Genomic DNA, 14,225 nt, shown 5'->3' with positions numbered 1-14,225 from the left:
TTCAAATTTCAACGGCTAATTGTTACGAACCCAAATGCGGCCTTTTGTTCCCTTGATTTTGGGCCTCGATGGTGTAGTGGGTTGGGCTACAAGATGGGCTTGGGTCCACATAACATTGAATGACACTTTTTTTTTTTGTTTTGGATTGGCAAAGTGCATCAACTTCAAAATATGAGAACTTTTGTTTTTCCAATATTTCATAGTGATGATGATGGCTTTGGCTTTAGAACTTTTTTTAACATATTCGATGTTGAGATTTTTTTTACCGGAGCGTGATTGATTTCTAAGATCGTTTCCGACTCGGGACCTTTTACTAGTTAGTCTTAGTAAAATCCCCAACTGGCGTATTTTTTTAAAATCAAAATTTCTTCGTTGATTCCTGCTAGTCGAGTCTCTTGGTATTAAGCATCTTAATTACTTGAGTTCATCTCTTGATGGATGTAATTAGAGATCATAATTTTACCTATTCTTGTTGGATACCAGTTAAACCCATTTTCTTGGAAACGATCATCTTAAAACCGAAAACTTTGTTACCTTAAACTCTCCCTAAATACCAAATTCTATCTTTAAAAAACATAAACCCTACCCCTTTGAACTTTATATGATAATAATTATAAAACATGCATAGACATGTAAATTTATATGTCAAAAGTTGTTTTAAAATGTTAAGAATTACTTCTTGTAATCATTTCCTATGGTTCAAATAGGATTCGGGGGAGGACCAGTGCACTATGCACCGGTTCCCCAATCGATGCATTAAAAATTTTTGAAAAAATCATAAATATGTAATATTTAGCATAACTAATCCAACGATATATTATATTCAAAACAAAAATAAAATTAAGCATGATCGAAACATCCAATGTCTTAAATTTATATCAGACGGTATAAAATGATCATGTCTGATCACGATGAATTTAATTTTTGCTTCGAACAAAAAATATATCGTTGAATTCATTATACTGAATACTACACAATTATGATTTTTCTAAAATTTCTCTAAAATTGTTAGTACACCAAAAATGGTGCGTTGAATGACGAACCAATGCATAGCGCACGGGTTCTCCCCCAATCCATTCAAATAAGTAGTCCTATTGATGTTTGGAGAGTGCAATTCATGATTCCCAAATTCCATAGGACAAAGGAACATTATTTAGTGGAGCCAACTTATTTAATGATACGATTATATAACATTATGTGGCTCATATATATATATATATGTACACGAAGTTTTCTAATGCGGATCATTTTTATGGACTTAATTTATGGACTCAAAATCTAATGGTTATAATAAAGCACAACAAAAGTGGGGTTACACATTTGGAGAATCACATGCTACATCTGTCGTTGGATTTCGGGTTCTTAAAAATAGTCCACATGTTAGAAGTTTCAATATATATGTGTGTGTATGTGATGACACATAATATTCAATTAAACCATTGTTCAATTAATTATGTCAGCATGCAACAATTAACCTCACACAAGAATGAAATCAAATTAATTACTTCACCTTAATAAATTGGCAACCATATCAATATATGCATGTAGTACTACTTGTTTTCAATTTAGTTTGAGAAATTATATATATATATATATATATATATGTATGTATGTATGTATTATATGTGGGTTATTAATATAATATAACATAATTGTTACATGATGGTGCAATATGCATGGACATTGTCTTCACTGAAAAGATGGACAGTATTATCATCAACAGTGGAGTAAGCTTGGTCTGGAAAGTAACCATGAACACTCTCATTGAACCCATGCCTGTAGTAGTTATAGGAAGATGCATAGTTAGATTCATCTAGATATTGTGATGCATAAGGATAGTATTCACTGTCATATGGGAACGGCCAAAACTCGGCTTTTCTTCCCGTTCTTCTCACCATCTTCAACACCTTCCTCTGGTCTACGTACCCTGTTACGGTCACCTTCTGCGTATCCATGTCGATTTCCAGGCTATCAACACCTACAATTCACATACAGGTTAACTTATTGGGTTGAAACAGTAATGACATTGAAATTCTATGCAATTAATCCTTGCCCTCAATTTTCGAGATTGCTTTTCGTATTCTCTTTTCACATCCTTGGCAGTCCATATGTACCAAAAGCTCCACAATCTATCAGAACAAAGTCACATATGTATGCATTAGTTGTGGTTTAGGGTTTCAGAGAAGCGAAAAAGGAGCATTTACTTACAGACATGGCATTACATAGTTGTGACTTCCCATAGCACCAACCAAACATGATGACAAATTAGTCGAGCTGGATCGATCGCTCGCTGCACCTCTGGTAGCCTATACATACATATATATATACACACACATATACATATAGACAATGCTGTAGATACATTTCATCTTCAAGGACACATGTTGGCCAATATGTCCAAATTGGTGTCTGATATTTGAGATAACAGAATCGATTCTGATCAGCTAAATGATTCTTTCTTCTTTCTCACTGAACCGCATTTTAAATCCTCAAAATTCAATAATAAAGGATGAATATCATTTCATGAGAATAATAAGGTACGAATGGGTCGTTGGTTGAGATGGTGAACTTGATCGCGATAACTTTTAGCGTAAATGAAAGATCGTGAGTACAAGTCCCATGGGTGTTTCTATTATCGCAACTTACAAGATAGAATCCTTGCTCAGTCCAACGTGTGCGAATGCCACCCCACGTTATCTTCCTGCACTGGGCCAGTGGGTTCCGCGTTATCAAAAATAAAATTGAAAATAATAAGGTGAATGCAGAGCCTATAAAATGTTCTGTACAGATCAAATAAAGTATTGGAGTTATAATGGATATCAAAATTCTTTCAGAATGGAATAATTTTCTAAAATTCTTTTATTCTTTTGGTGCCACTGCACACTAGTGGATACATAATATATAAGCAAACTCTGCATAGAGGCTGCACCACTCACAGGAGATCAAGATATACAGTACAGATTCTAATGTATCAACTCAAAATTGCTGTACTAAATGCTTCAAGTTTACAATAACAGATAGATTATTACAGAGATTAACAACTAACTAATATACAATTAATTTAATTTTGAAGTCTCTCCACGTAGTGATGAACTAAATCCCGAGAAATTTAGCGTGACACCTTCATCTCCGGAAGTGAATATTGATGACCGATGATTGTAAGAAAAAGGTTTGTTGAATGGAGAGAGCAAGAGGCAAGAATGGATGGAACAAAAAAGACGAGATTTTTTTCGCTCGACCATCTATGCTACCAGCTTCAGGACCTGATTCAGATAGAGCATTATCATTATCCACTCAGATCAATACTCTAGTAAATGATATTTCTCAACAATTTGTAAAGAGCTATAAGTTCCAATGAAATTTATTCAAGTAAAATTATAACCTGGCTTAATCTTAAATTTGAGGGTATGCGGTTGCCTTCTAGAAATGAACTTGATTGGATGGTCTGTTGACTGTCGGTGCCGTTCAGTAGCTGAGATTAACTGAGACAACAGGAGCATAAAGCTAGTGAGAAGCCGCAGTAAGAAGGGTTCAACATAGAAAAAAATGATGACCATTAAAGCAGATAAGTAATTGAGTGAAGAAAATGCACTCCTCGCATACCACTAATAAACATGCATGAAGTACCTAAAAATGCATAAAAGATGTATATTTTCTGGCCTAAGAAACCCACCTTTTCATCAAATCGGAAAAGAGATTGGTCAAAATAAGGAGAAGGACTCAGTGACTGACAACTGAAAGGCAATGAAGCGAGCATCTTCTTCATGAACTGCAAAATTGATTGGATATGATCCAGTTTAAAATAAAAGTACATAGATGACAACAAAGAGAGAGAGAATCACTAGAACAGAAACGCACAAGTTCTCTTCTCATGCCCTTGCCATGGTTCTTTAACCTGATGGAAGCATAGTCGAGTTTGATTTTTAAAAATATATTTTCAGTATTTTGTCATACAGAGTAAAAAATTTCAGAACTATATGGCCATTTTTCAAGATATGATATGCATGAATCATGCATGTTATAGAAAATCTTTAAGAGAAAAAAGGGTGAACCGAAACTGTCGATTTATTTGCTGCAAATTGTTTCTTAATTCAAGACTCTACTAACTAATACAAAACAGCTAGTATTCTTGTTCTTCCAAATTAGGATGGAGTGGGAAATCCATCAAATTTGACAGAACGTATGGAAGCAAGAGCCGAACGTTACTGAGAGACCAAACCTGCGAACAGCTGCTGGCCTTTTCCTTGATACACCGGAGTTGCTCAAGAGCATGAATGCTATTTGAGTGAGATGATATGAATCTCATATGCAATGAATTTCTCGATGTTACATAGAAATGGTCACAGAACTTCTCAAACAAGTGATATAGATCATCCGCAGAATTCTAAAAGAGATAAAGATTAGTGTCAAGAAAATGCTTCAAGTAACCAGTAAACATCACAAAGAAAGAAAAACCATCACACAAACAGAGGTACCTGATAAAAAGCGACAATTTCAGTTGTCTCCATATTGTATACAGCAAAAAATGATGTATGTTGCTCAGCATTACGTCCTACCTGAAGCCTCATAAGGGTGAAATCACCGCATCATTTTGAAGAATATTCAAAATCAAGTATAGCAATTACATTGAAGAAAGTTAGTTCGCATAGAATTTATCATAACAGACTAGAAGATTGATTCAAAGACAGGAATGAATCAAATGGCTTCTACATCACATCTTTGAGCTGGCATATAATGTGACGGTTTATACTTCCATTGGTTGACTTGGTTGCTTTCTTTAGCTTTTTCAACATCAAACCTATAGCCAATGAACTGTTTCTCTGACCCAAATCTGTCAACCATTGACCCTCTTCGTAATTTGAATTCAAATTATCAGATTATAGGCTCTACAACTAAGGTATCAGGGCGAAAAACAGTACATTCAACATTCATTTTAAATCCCTATAACTACCTCCTTTTTTTTAATAATCCCTAAACATTGCATTATTTCAAATCCCAGTGCTCCATTACCTTACATTAACTAATGTACGGTCCTCTTACAACTATAGCTGATATTTGATCAACTATAATACATGTAGAGGCTCATTCATCCCAAGCTCCTAGGTTCTAAGGCCGAAGTGACTGGTCAACATGTTTTTGAATTATGTACTTATTACTTAGTTATTTTCCTTGTCATTCTGCAGATTTGTATGGTTATTTAAAGATAGTTTAGCGAAATTTAGTATCAAGGTAGCGCTTAAAAGAAGTCTCACCCCACCATCTACACTGCCAAATTTGATAAGGAGGTTATACCGGTCCAGGAATTGTACCTGTCAAAAAGTTAAGACATGATACATATCAAGTTCTTAGAATGATTGGATGTAAGAAAGAGAAATAAACAATGTGAATTTTGATATTTCAAGTATGATGTATAAAAGAACACAACCACAAGCAATTGAAAGTCCAGAGTTAATTACTTGCCTTCCAGATTATCAGGTCAACATAATCTTGGAAGTGGAAATAGAATTTCTTCTTCAAGCATTGTACTCGCTGATAAAAACAAGAGAAGGATATGAGTTTCAAGAAACGAAATGATTAGTGAAATTGTGAAACATCTACCGAGTCTGAGTATATGTATATATTTATAGATACACATATATAGATGCATAGATGAGTATTTGAGATTTAATTTATTGCACAACTGCCTTATTGACAATCTGAGAGCATAGCAGCTAGCAAGTCAAAGACCATACGACAAAATAACATGAAACCATAACAATCTATAAGCTTGATATACCATATAAAGCAACCCATTAACTAAAATTCCTATCCTACTAAACATTGCAAATCAAGATGTTACTAATAATAAAATTGAACCCCTGTCAGTCATAGCAAATTATCAAGGTTAATTTAACGACGACAAAGTGCAAATATAAAAGAGACAAACTTATTATCATCAGCTTCAAAAAAAGGGAAAAAAAGAGAGAAGAAAGTCCTATAAAGCATAGACATGGGTCCCAAAGGTTTAAGAACTCAATACAAGTCTTCTTCAGCTTATGTTGAGTCTACGTTCTAGCACATGAAGTCTTTCCGGCCAACTTGATACATCCAAAATATGGTAGATTATATTAATCAACAATAAGTCAAATGTTTAAAGTAATGCATCTTCGAGAATTTAAGGATGTCAAAAAATCTTTAAAAGTCTTTCAAGAAAGATAAAACATGGATTGAAAAGTTGGAATAACCAACCTGGGTTTGATCCATTTCTTCATTCCAAATTCCCTGGAATATGAATGAGAGCAGCCTCTGTTTGATACCACCCAGAAAAGAATTATCAGAGTTAAACTGTAATCCATTCTCAACAAGATCACCATTCAATTGATGAGTCCTACTTCTGTCCGGGTTCTCCAAGCCCTGCCATCAATTTCACAGCTTTTAGTTAGTTTACACTTGGCACATTAGAAGAGGTCCACCCACAATCACCAGAATAAAACATGTAAATAATAAACTTGTGAACTACGTAAAATGTAATCATGAACATCTCCTTCAAAATGCCAACTCCTTATATTTACAGACGGGAAGTTCTTTCTCATCAAGCTCAAAATGAACTTGATGTTGTACCTCAGTATGCTTAAAGCTTGCAATTAGATGTTACTTGCCTGAATGTTGGAGTTCAAAAAAAGTTCATCATCTTCACGGCAAAATGCTCCAATGGCCCTTACATCAACAAGGTTACCAGAATCCCTTATTTGGAGAACATGTATGGTTTGATACCGTAGTGATACGATTGCCAGCAAATCATCATACAAGAAGACACCCATATTATGTGGCAGGTTGACATAATCATTGCTAAAGACCTTCTCATCCAGTAAAGCTCCATCCTCCAATCTTATCGGATAAAAGAAAAAGCAAAAATAATATACTCATATGTATACATAAGAATAAAAATAAGGATCGCAAAGAAGTGTTAAGGAGCTTTATATAAATAAATTTTAGAATGTTACTCCATAACAATAAAGAACACACCTCAAGAGGTGAAAAGTGATCTTTTCAATAGAAGGGACTCCTTGAATAGCACCTCCAGTAGCAGGTGCGTCATGTACTTGTGCAGTGGAAGTGGCAAAGAGTCCAAATCGGTTACTCTCAACATAGAGAAAGAAGTCTTTGCATATAACCTCATTGCAGGAAGCAAGTGTAACACAATATAGTTCGGTAAAGAAGCTGTCAAACCTCTTTGCCGGAACATCATGATTGTTACAGTCTTCTTCTTTGCATGAATATGATAGCCATGTTGGCCTATAAACAATCAGATCATGATTATTTTTGCTAAAACTTATAAGGTATTGGCCGTCATCTGTGAATTTGCGGAATGAATGATCTGGGCATTCAACATCATAAATGGTATAACTTGGTACTAAATTCTCATAGAACTGCCTCGAACAATGAACCTGCAATCGTCATATCATAAAATAGGCTTTCAGTTCAGGCATAGCCAAATAGTTTGAATATAACAAAAGGAAAGTTGTTTCATGCCCGAAACAGTTCCCATCATCGTTATGCCTAGACATTATTGAAAACAACTATTACGTTACTTCACCATTTTCTTTCTTAATCACGGGTTACATTGTTGAGAAAGATCTAAAGGAGATAATTTAGACATAAAGGCGTTGAAGGAGACATACATAAAAGCGAAAGCAGATTGATGAATGAAACGAAATAAGAAAAATATATAGCAATAAAAATTATTAAGGTAAGAAGGTAATACGCTAGTGCCAGGGGCAGGAGTACGGATTTGGCGCTCGAAAATCCTGGCGGCAATATTGTTTCTTCTAAACATCAGTAGAGTTTCATGGTCTAAATCGATCTTTATCCTGAAAACCAGTATAATGAAAGAGGATATGAGGAAAATCTTCCCGTTCCTGTTTGCTCATGTCAAATTTAAAATTCGGATTCTCTTATTTTCCTTCCATTCCCTTATATATGCTTCTCTTTATTTTCCCTTCAGTGAATTTCAAAAGACCAGCACTAACCTCAACTAACCAAAAACCCATCATCAAAAACTCCATTCCTCCAATATACAGCATTGGCATGAATAAAACTAAAACATGATCAACATGAATAAAATTCTATACATTATATATGACATGTAACATGATGAACAAATAAAAATCCACGAAATTGAGGAGCAAGACATTATCTAGAGCATACCGAGATTGTAACAAAATTGACCAGTAAAATAGCAACTTAATATCCTGATAATACTTCAATTAGCTACCAAATATAGCAGAAAACAAAGAATCAAAGAAAAGTAAATGCAATCAGAAATGGAAAGGAAGAGAATGCAGGGAGAAATTACGCGGCCAGTGAAGCGAACACCGAAATAAATGCAATACACATATACACAAACACTAATAAGCGATTCAGTTCAGATATTACCTTGGCACAGTCAGTTATGCATGCACGAAGGATGCTCCAAGAATCATGGCAGAAGCACCCAAACTCAGGAAAAATCGTGCCTCAATTGGGACAGACAGAACAAGGATTTGATAAATTGATCTAGGGATTTTAATGGGTACAACGAAACTCGCCGGGATAATGGATAATGAGGTCGGGAAGAGAGGTGGAGCCCCTCGACCGGAGAAGCCACACAACGCAGTGTCAAGTACTGAGTGAAAGCTTAATTAGAAACAGTGCCCACGATAACGTCGAGTATCTATTTCAACTGCTCGGCGCGTCAGTATTTTTACTCTCATAAATTTCTAATTCTATTTTTTTTAAAAATGATAACTATTTTAAGTAGGGTAATAAATTCTGTTTGGACCCTTATATGTCCAAAATTTAAGTTCGAGTTTAAATCGAACAAAACTGTTGTGTTTGTAGTGAATCCACACGTCAGTGTTTTCGTTCTTATAAATTTATTTTTTTTGTTTACAAAATAAAATTTTGATTATTATTTTAAATTGGGGTGAAAAAATTCTATTCAAATTTGATGGTTATTATTTTAAGTTGGAGTGACAAAATTCTATTTGGATTTGATGGCCAAACTTTAACCGTCAGTTATATGTAAATTCGGGTCCGGACAAGACTTTTGTGATTGGATCGTCTCTTATAAATTTTTATTTTTTTTTGTTTATAATAGTAAAAAATGATAATTGTTTTAATTTTTAAGCAAAAAAAAATTATCATTATTTTTTCCCTTTTTTTATGACATGAAATTGGAAGATAATATCCTTAATTCTAATCACAGAAATGCAAAGAAACTCCTTTCAGGCGTCTTCTCCAATTTCCTTGCTATTTCAATGGCATTATCAGCACCAACATCATACTTCAGCTGCGTCAGTGGTTCAATTGACACCAAAGCATCCCTTTCTTCTCCTTTCAAGCTTCTGAAGCTCCCTCCCATCTGGCCATGGCAAAAGGTAAGTGGGTTTGTGAAATTTTCAACATTCAGACTATAAAGATTGTTGCTTTAACGGTGACTAGGATTGCAGGTGAAGATGGGTCCATTCAGTGTCTCTCCAATGGGTTTTGGAACTTGGGCTTGGGGAAACCAGCTACTGTGGGGTTATCAGGAGTCGATGAACCCTGATCTTGAACAAACCTTCAACATGGCTGTTGAGAATGGTGTTAATTTCTTTGATACTGCAGATTCGTATGGGACTGGAAGATTGAATGGGCAGAGTGAAAAGCTTCTTGGGAAGTTCATCAGAGAATCTAAAGGTCAGCACATTGATTTTTTAGGTTGAAAACTGTACATTTTGGTTTGGAGAATGTTAGGAATGGTTAGTGTGCTTTAAGCCAAATATTCTCTCCTATCCAATGTTGGAGATGGTGATTAGGACTTAGAGTTCATATGCTACATGAAAAGTTTTGAAGGTGAGTTCCGTACTTCCGTACACTTTCCTTGTTGGCCATGTTACGGTTGATTGCCTGATTAAAATGTAGTAGCTTGAATGTGATAAAGATGGTTTCACATGGTTGAAAATGTCCTTGATTACTTCAATCTTCAAATTCTTATCACCAGATGCTTGATGAATGAAAAATCAGAAGATATGTGTGGCTACTCCATGTGTATGTACATGTGTGTAATGAATGTTTCCATATGTGTATGTACATGTGTGTAATGAATGTTTCCATATGTGTATGTACATGTGTGTAATGAATGTACCTATTTTATCATCATCATCATCATATGAGTGGATGAATGTATGATCCATGATAGAAATGAATGGAGAAAACGAATACAGTCATGTAGCCGACTCCAAACTTTTGAGATAAAGGCTTTGATGATGACGACGATGACCTATTTTACATGACAACTAATTTTGCCCCCTTTGCTTTTTCTCTCTCCCAAACATAACCCTTTGAGTTCACATTTGAGCTGTAATGATTTTCTTTGTTCTCATTCACAGTTAAGCTCTTTTGAAAAACCAACTCCTCTGTGAGCCTACTGATAGGAATGGAAGAATCAAGCAATAAACCTACTTGATCCAATGCGACTTGTTTTATATTTTTGTGGTTGACATCATCGTAATCTCACATACTAGTAGGAATTTATTATTTATGGTAAACAAATTTGGGATTTACGATATGATTTTTTTTAATGTTTTTGGCCTAGAGACCTCCTCATGAGTATTGTCAACACCAATGAATCCAGAATCTGGCGTCTGTTAATCCTTGCAGGATATGGATGCAAAGATAGAAGAAGAATCTTTGGTTTGGACGCCTGCAAAATTTATTAGATACTAAGCATTTATATGGCTATATTCTCCTCAGGAAGGAAGCAAAGACAAGATGACATTGTGGTTGCTACAAAGTTTGCAGCATACCCATGGCGTGTAACACCAGGGCAGTTTGTGAAAGCGTGCAAGTATACTTTCCTCATTTTGCAGTTTTGTTGCTCCTATATATTGTTCTACTCCTTTGATTTTACCCCGTATTTGACGATAAATGATAATTCCCCTCTGGCCTAACATCATCAGCAAAGACTTATTTCCAAATATTTTGGGATCAGCTACATGAATCCATATTAGATTTTAATTGGTTTTGTTTTTGGCTTCATGTTCATAAGTGTTGGCAGTGTTAAGCCAGTCTCTGGTGTACTGCAATCCCTTCCTTCATATGAACTTGATCAACCCACACCTCCACACCTCGCCAAAGCTATTTATCAGACTTTATCACACGCTAGGAGTTTACTAGTTTCCATGGGTAAAGCCTGATGAAGAATTTGTCCAGGTCCTCTTTGGAGAGGATGCAACTGGAGCAGATTGGAATTGGACAATTACATTGGTCAACTGCAAACTATGCTCCCCTGCAAGAGTTCGCTCTTTGGGATGGTTTGGTTGCAATGTATGAGCAGGTAACAGGAATCTCTCTTATTCTTAATGGTAAAAACCTTTTTGATGAACATCGACCAAATTTGCCTTTTCATCGGTCCAATACTCCAATTTTCATTTGCATTTAAATTATAAAGTAATTTTGGACTATCAAAGAATTGTTGTCCATTCATTCTGTGTTGCTAACTTTTCAAATTAGTGGAAGTTATTGCTTTATTTTAGTTTGTTCCCTAGCAATTATTTGGTTAAACTTATGCAATATGATTATATAGGGCCTAGTCCGAGCAGTTGGCGTGAGCAATTATGGACCAAAGCAGCTCCTAAAGATACACGATTACCTCAAAATCCGTGGAGTGCCCCTTTGCTCGGCACAAGTATTTATCTATTTAATCTCAATATTTCCATGTCATAGCTTTCTCGGGGTAGACGGATGATGTTGAATGAGATAGTAGTACCACTGCATTTTCTTTATGAGAGTCATTGAATTGACCATTTTGTGTATGAAACTTTTTGTAGAACTGGCGAAAATCTTTGATCATGCATATAACAGCAATTCCTGTCCTGGCTCATTTCCAATGCTTCAGTTTATTCATCTGTCACACCACTGATCTGACATCTAAGAAGGCCCCAATTTCAGGTGCAGTTTTCTTTGCTTAGCATGGGAGAAGATCAGATGGAGATCAAGAATATATGTGATTCTCTTGGGATCCGCTTGATTTCTTATAGTCCTTTAGGACTTGGAATGCTCACTGGAAAATACACAGCTTCTAAGCTTCCCCGTGGGCCTCGGTAAGATTTATCAATCATACTTTAGTTTAATGCGTGGTTTGAACCAGGGACATGTTAATTTACTGTCAATTCATTGACACAAAGTTCGTTATCTTTGCTTTTGTTCAGCGCCCTCCTTTTCAGACGAATACTTCCTGGGTTGGAGCCCCTATTGAACTCACTGAGAGAAGTTGCACAGAGAAGAAGCAAAACTGTATCGCAGGTCTTTTTCTACGTCCTATAAACTGTTCAAGTCTGTAACTATTGCTTGCATGCTTTGTACAAAATACATTCCATAACAAGCTTCACGTGGTAGTATCATTGATCCAAGAGATTATGCTGCCAGGTTGCTATAAACTGGTGCATCTGCAAGGGTACTGTTCCAATTCCTGGAGTTAAGAATGTAAAACAAGCGGAAGAAAATTTAGGTGCTCTGGGGTGGCGCCTGAGTTCGGAAGAGTTGCTTCAGATAGAATATGCAGCACGCGAGTCTCCTGGGAGAATGATCCAAAACATTTTCCAGACCAGGTATGGGCGTGATTCTAACTTATAGATGTTTTTCAACTATCTTTTTTTTTTTAATCTTAAGTAGATGAAACCACTACTAGGAGTCCTAAAACAGAACTCTTTTCTCAAACAGATGAACTGCCAAGGAAAATCACATTTGGTGCCTTGTGAGTAAACTGACAACGACATTGCGATATGCAAAACATGGGTGATTTTGGTTCTGCATAAATTTGTTTCCAATGTAAAGAACCTGTTAAGGGCTGAATTTGGTAATTGCCTTAGTGTTCCTTTTTTTCAGGCAATATGGTATGTATTTCTGGATTACCATTGCATCGACTCCGTATCGGCGGAGAAAATGCATTTGACTGTACGCTCAATACTTTGTCATATAAACTAGCCATTTCTCCTTTTTCATTCTTTGAATCCACCAGTAATAAGTAACTATTTTGAATTACATATTTGGCTTCTCAAAATTAGTTCTTCAAATTATTGTAGGCTTCTAGTTTCCATTATTGAAGGGAACAAAAAAACATTTGATGGACATTCAACATAAAAATCACTTGAATCAACTTAGAAAACCCCAAAGGTATGAAATAAGACCCTCTGGCATGGTGGGTCTCTTTCTGACCTAGTTGGACCCTCAGTCCATTATTAAAATCTTGTCATTTATTCCTAAGACTCACTGTTGTGTGTTTTTAATAATTTTAGTTTCAAGCCATCCTCCCTTTTTAAGCTTGTCCCTCATTCAAACTCAATATGACTTGTTACCAAGATCTTGTTCAAGTATAGAGAGACTGGCTTTTGGGGCAAAATTTAGAAAACAACAGGTACACTTACTCTTTTATTCTTTCTTTCTATTATGTTAAAGCAATGGGTATACTGCTACTTCTTCTGCAATCATATATATATATATATATATATATATATATATATACAGAAAGAGGTGGACTAATGATTTGGATAAAGCAGAGTCGGGGGGTGGAGAAGAGAAAGAGAGAGTGCAGAGATGATTCAGAGACTGGAGATGTGCATAACACTAGTAAAACTGGCCATAAATTTTGTGATTGTGGTTGCAGAAGCAATTGGTTCAGTCATTCAACAATACAACCCTCATCATCATCTGCAAAGGCTGCCGAGTAACGCGGTTTCGATCCCTCTTGTTGCTTTTCTTCCTTATTGATTTTTATTTGTCTATGAATTTGTTGGTCATTATGATTAGGCTGGCACACACACAGCCGATGAGGTTGCTTTCTTTGTGTTTGGTTATGTTTTTTGTTTTGGCTGGAGTAGTAAACATGTATACATATATATATATAGGCAAGGTTTCTGTGAATTCAGGATTGGAGTTTTGTTTCCCCTTTTGTATGAATACTATTAATTTTAGGGATTACTATGGAAAATGTCATGTACTTTCGAAAAAGGATGGATCTAGCTTCTGGCCGTCTGTACTTTGTTTTGGGCTAAACCAAGTCCATGCACTTTGAATGTTGGGTTAAAAAAGCCCCTAGAGCCAATTTTTGTTATAACAGCATGACATGGCTGTTAAATGCCTTGTGGTAGACACATGAAAATGACCTATGAGATTGTGACACGTGACATTTTTTAATTTTGAAAATCATAACATGGAATATCGTT

At 35.6% G+C, this 14,225-nt stretch overlaps 3 protein-coding genes across 3 annotated transcripts; 1 reads left to right on the top strand and 2 right to left on the bottom strand.

The window, feature by feature from the left end:
- Positions 1 to 1,559: 1,559 nt before the first annotated feature.
- LOC120001206 (heavy metal-associated isoprenylated plant protein 45) lies at positions 1,560 to 2,308 on the bottom strand. The gene is made up of 3 exons (XM_038849424.1): positions 2,209 to 2,308; positions 2,054 to 2,129; positions 1,560 to 1,978 (listed from the first exon to the last, which is right to left on the bottom strand). The coding sequence occupies exons 1-3, from the start codon at positions 2,254 to 2,256 to the stop codon at positions 1,656 to 1,658; spliced, it is 447 nt and encodes a 148-aa protein (XP_038705352.1). The 5' UTR covers positions 2,257 to 2,308; the 3' UTR covers positions 1,560 to 1,655.
- Positions 2,309 to 2,825: 517 nt separating this feature from the next.
- LOC120001411 (light-mediated development protein DET1) lies at positions 2,826 to 8,693 on the bottom strand. Its single transcript, XM_038849731.1, has 12 exons — positions 8,416 to 8,693; positions 7,745 to 7,850; positions 7,006 to 7,427; positions 6,639 to 6,867; positions 6,229 to 6,393; positions 5,461 to 5,529; positions 5,253 to 5,309; positions 4,476 to 4,556; positions 4,220 to 4,384; positions 3,674 to 3,769; positions 3,383 to 3,482; positions 2,826 to 3,263 (listed from the first exon to the last, which is right to left on the bottom strand). The coding sequence occupies exons 2-12, from the start codon at positions 7,814 to 7,816 to the stop codon at positions 3,124 to 3,126; spliced, it is 1,596 nt and encodes a 531-aa protein (XP_038705659.1). The 5' UTR covers positions 7,817 to 7,850; positions 8,416 to 8,693; the 3' UTR covers positions 2,826 to 3,123.
- Positions 8,694 to 9,229: 536 nt separating this feature from the next.
- Positions 9,230 to 13,004, top strand: LOC120001831 (pyridoxal reductase, chloroplastic). The gene is made up of 9 exons (XM_038850314.1): positions 9,230 to 9,398; positions 9,471 to 9,699; positions 10,756 to 10,849; positions 11,215 to 11,338; positions 11,588 to 11,689; positions 11,953 to 12,104; positions 12,213 to 12,306; positions 12,430 to 12,611; positions 12,724 to 13,004. The coding sequence occupies exons 1-9, from the start codon at positions 9,279 to 9,281 to the stop codon at positions 12,725 to 12,727; spliced, it is 1,101 nt and encodes a 366-aa protein (XP_038706242.1). The 5' UTR covers positions 9,230 to 9,278; the 3' UTR covers positions 12,728 to 13,004.
- The last annotated feature ends 1,221 nt before the right edge of the window (positions 13,005 to 14,225 follow it).

The sequence above is a fragment of the Tripterygium wilfordii genome, chromosome 7 (assembly GCF_013401445.1).
Source record: "Tripterygium wilfordii isolate XIE 37 chromosome 7, ASM1340144v1, whole genome shotgun sequence".
Lineage (NCBI taxonomy): Eukaryota > Viridiplantae > Streptophyta > Magnoliopsida > Celastrales > Celastraceae > Tripterygium > Tripterygium wilfordii.
Note: the sequence above shows the minus strand (reverse complement) of the source record. Positions and strands in the feature narration are given on the sequence as shown.

Excerpts from the sequence above, each read along its gene's own strand:
- LOC120001206 (XM_038849424.1), bottom strand. The coding sequence starts at position 2,256 with ATGTTTGGTTGGTGCTATGGGAAGTCACAACTATGTAATGCCATGTCT. Across the intron at positions 2,130-2,208 it reads AACTATGTAATGCCATGTCT|ATTGTGGAGCTTTTGGTACA; the intron begins GTAAGTAAATGC and ends TTGTTCTGATAG. Across the intron at positions 1,979-2,053 it reads AGCAATCTCGAAAATTGAGG|GTGTTGATAGCCTGGAAATC; the intron begins GCAAGGATTAAT and ends TGTGAATTGTAG.
- LOC120001411 (XM_038849731.1), bottom strand. The coding sequence starts at position 7,816 with ATGTTTAGAAGAAACAATATTGCCGCCAGGATTTTCGAGCGCCAAATC. Across the intron at positions 3,770-4,219 it reads AGGCCAGCAGCTGTTCGCAG|TTCATGAAGAAGATGCTCGC; the intron begins GTTTGGTCTCTC and ends TCAATTTTGCAG. Across the intron at positions 3,264-3,382 it reads CAAATTTAAGATTAAGCCAG|GTCCTGAAGCTGGTAGCATA; the intron begins GTTATAATTTTA and ends TATCTGAATCAG.
- LOC120001831 (XM_038850314.1), top strand. The coding sequence starts at position 9,279 with ATGGCATTATCAGCACCAACATCATACTTCAGCTGCGTCAGTGGTTCA. Across the intron at positions 11,690-11,952 it reads TGCCCCTTTGCTCGGCACAA|GTGCAGTTTTCTTTGCTTAG; the intron begins GTATTTATCTAT and ends CCCCAATTTCAG. Across the intron at positions 12,307-12,429 it reads GAAGCAAAACTGTATCGCAG|GTTGCTATAAACTGGTGCAT; the intron begins GTCTTTTTCTAC and ends TTATGCTGCCAG.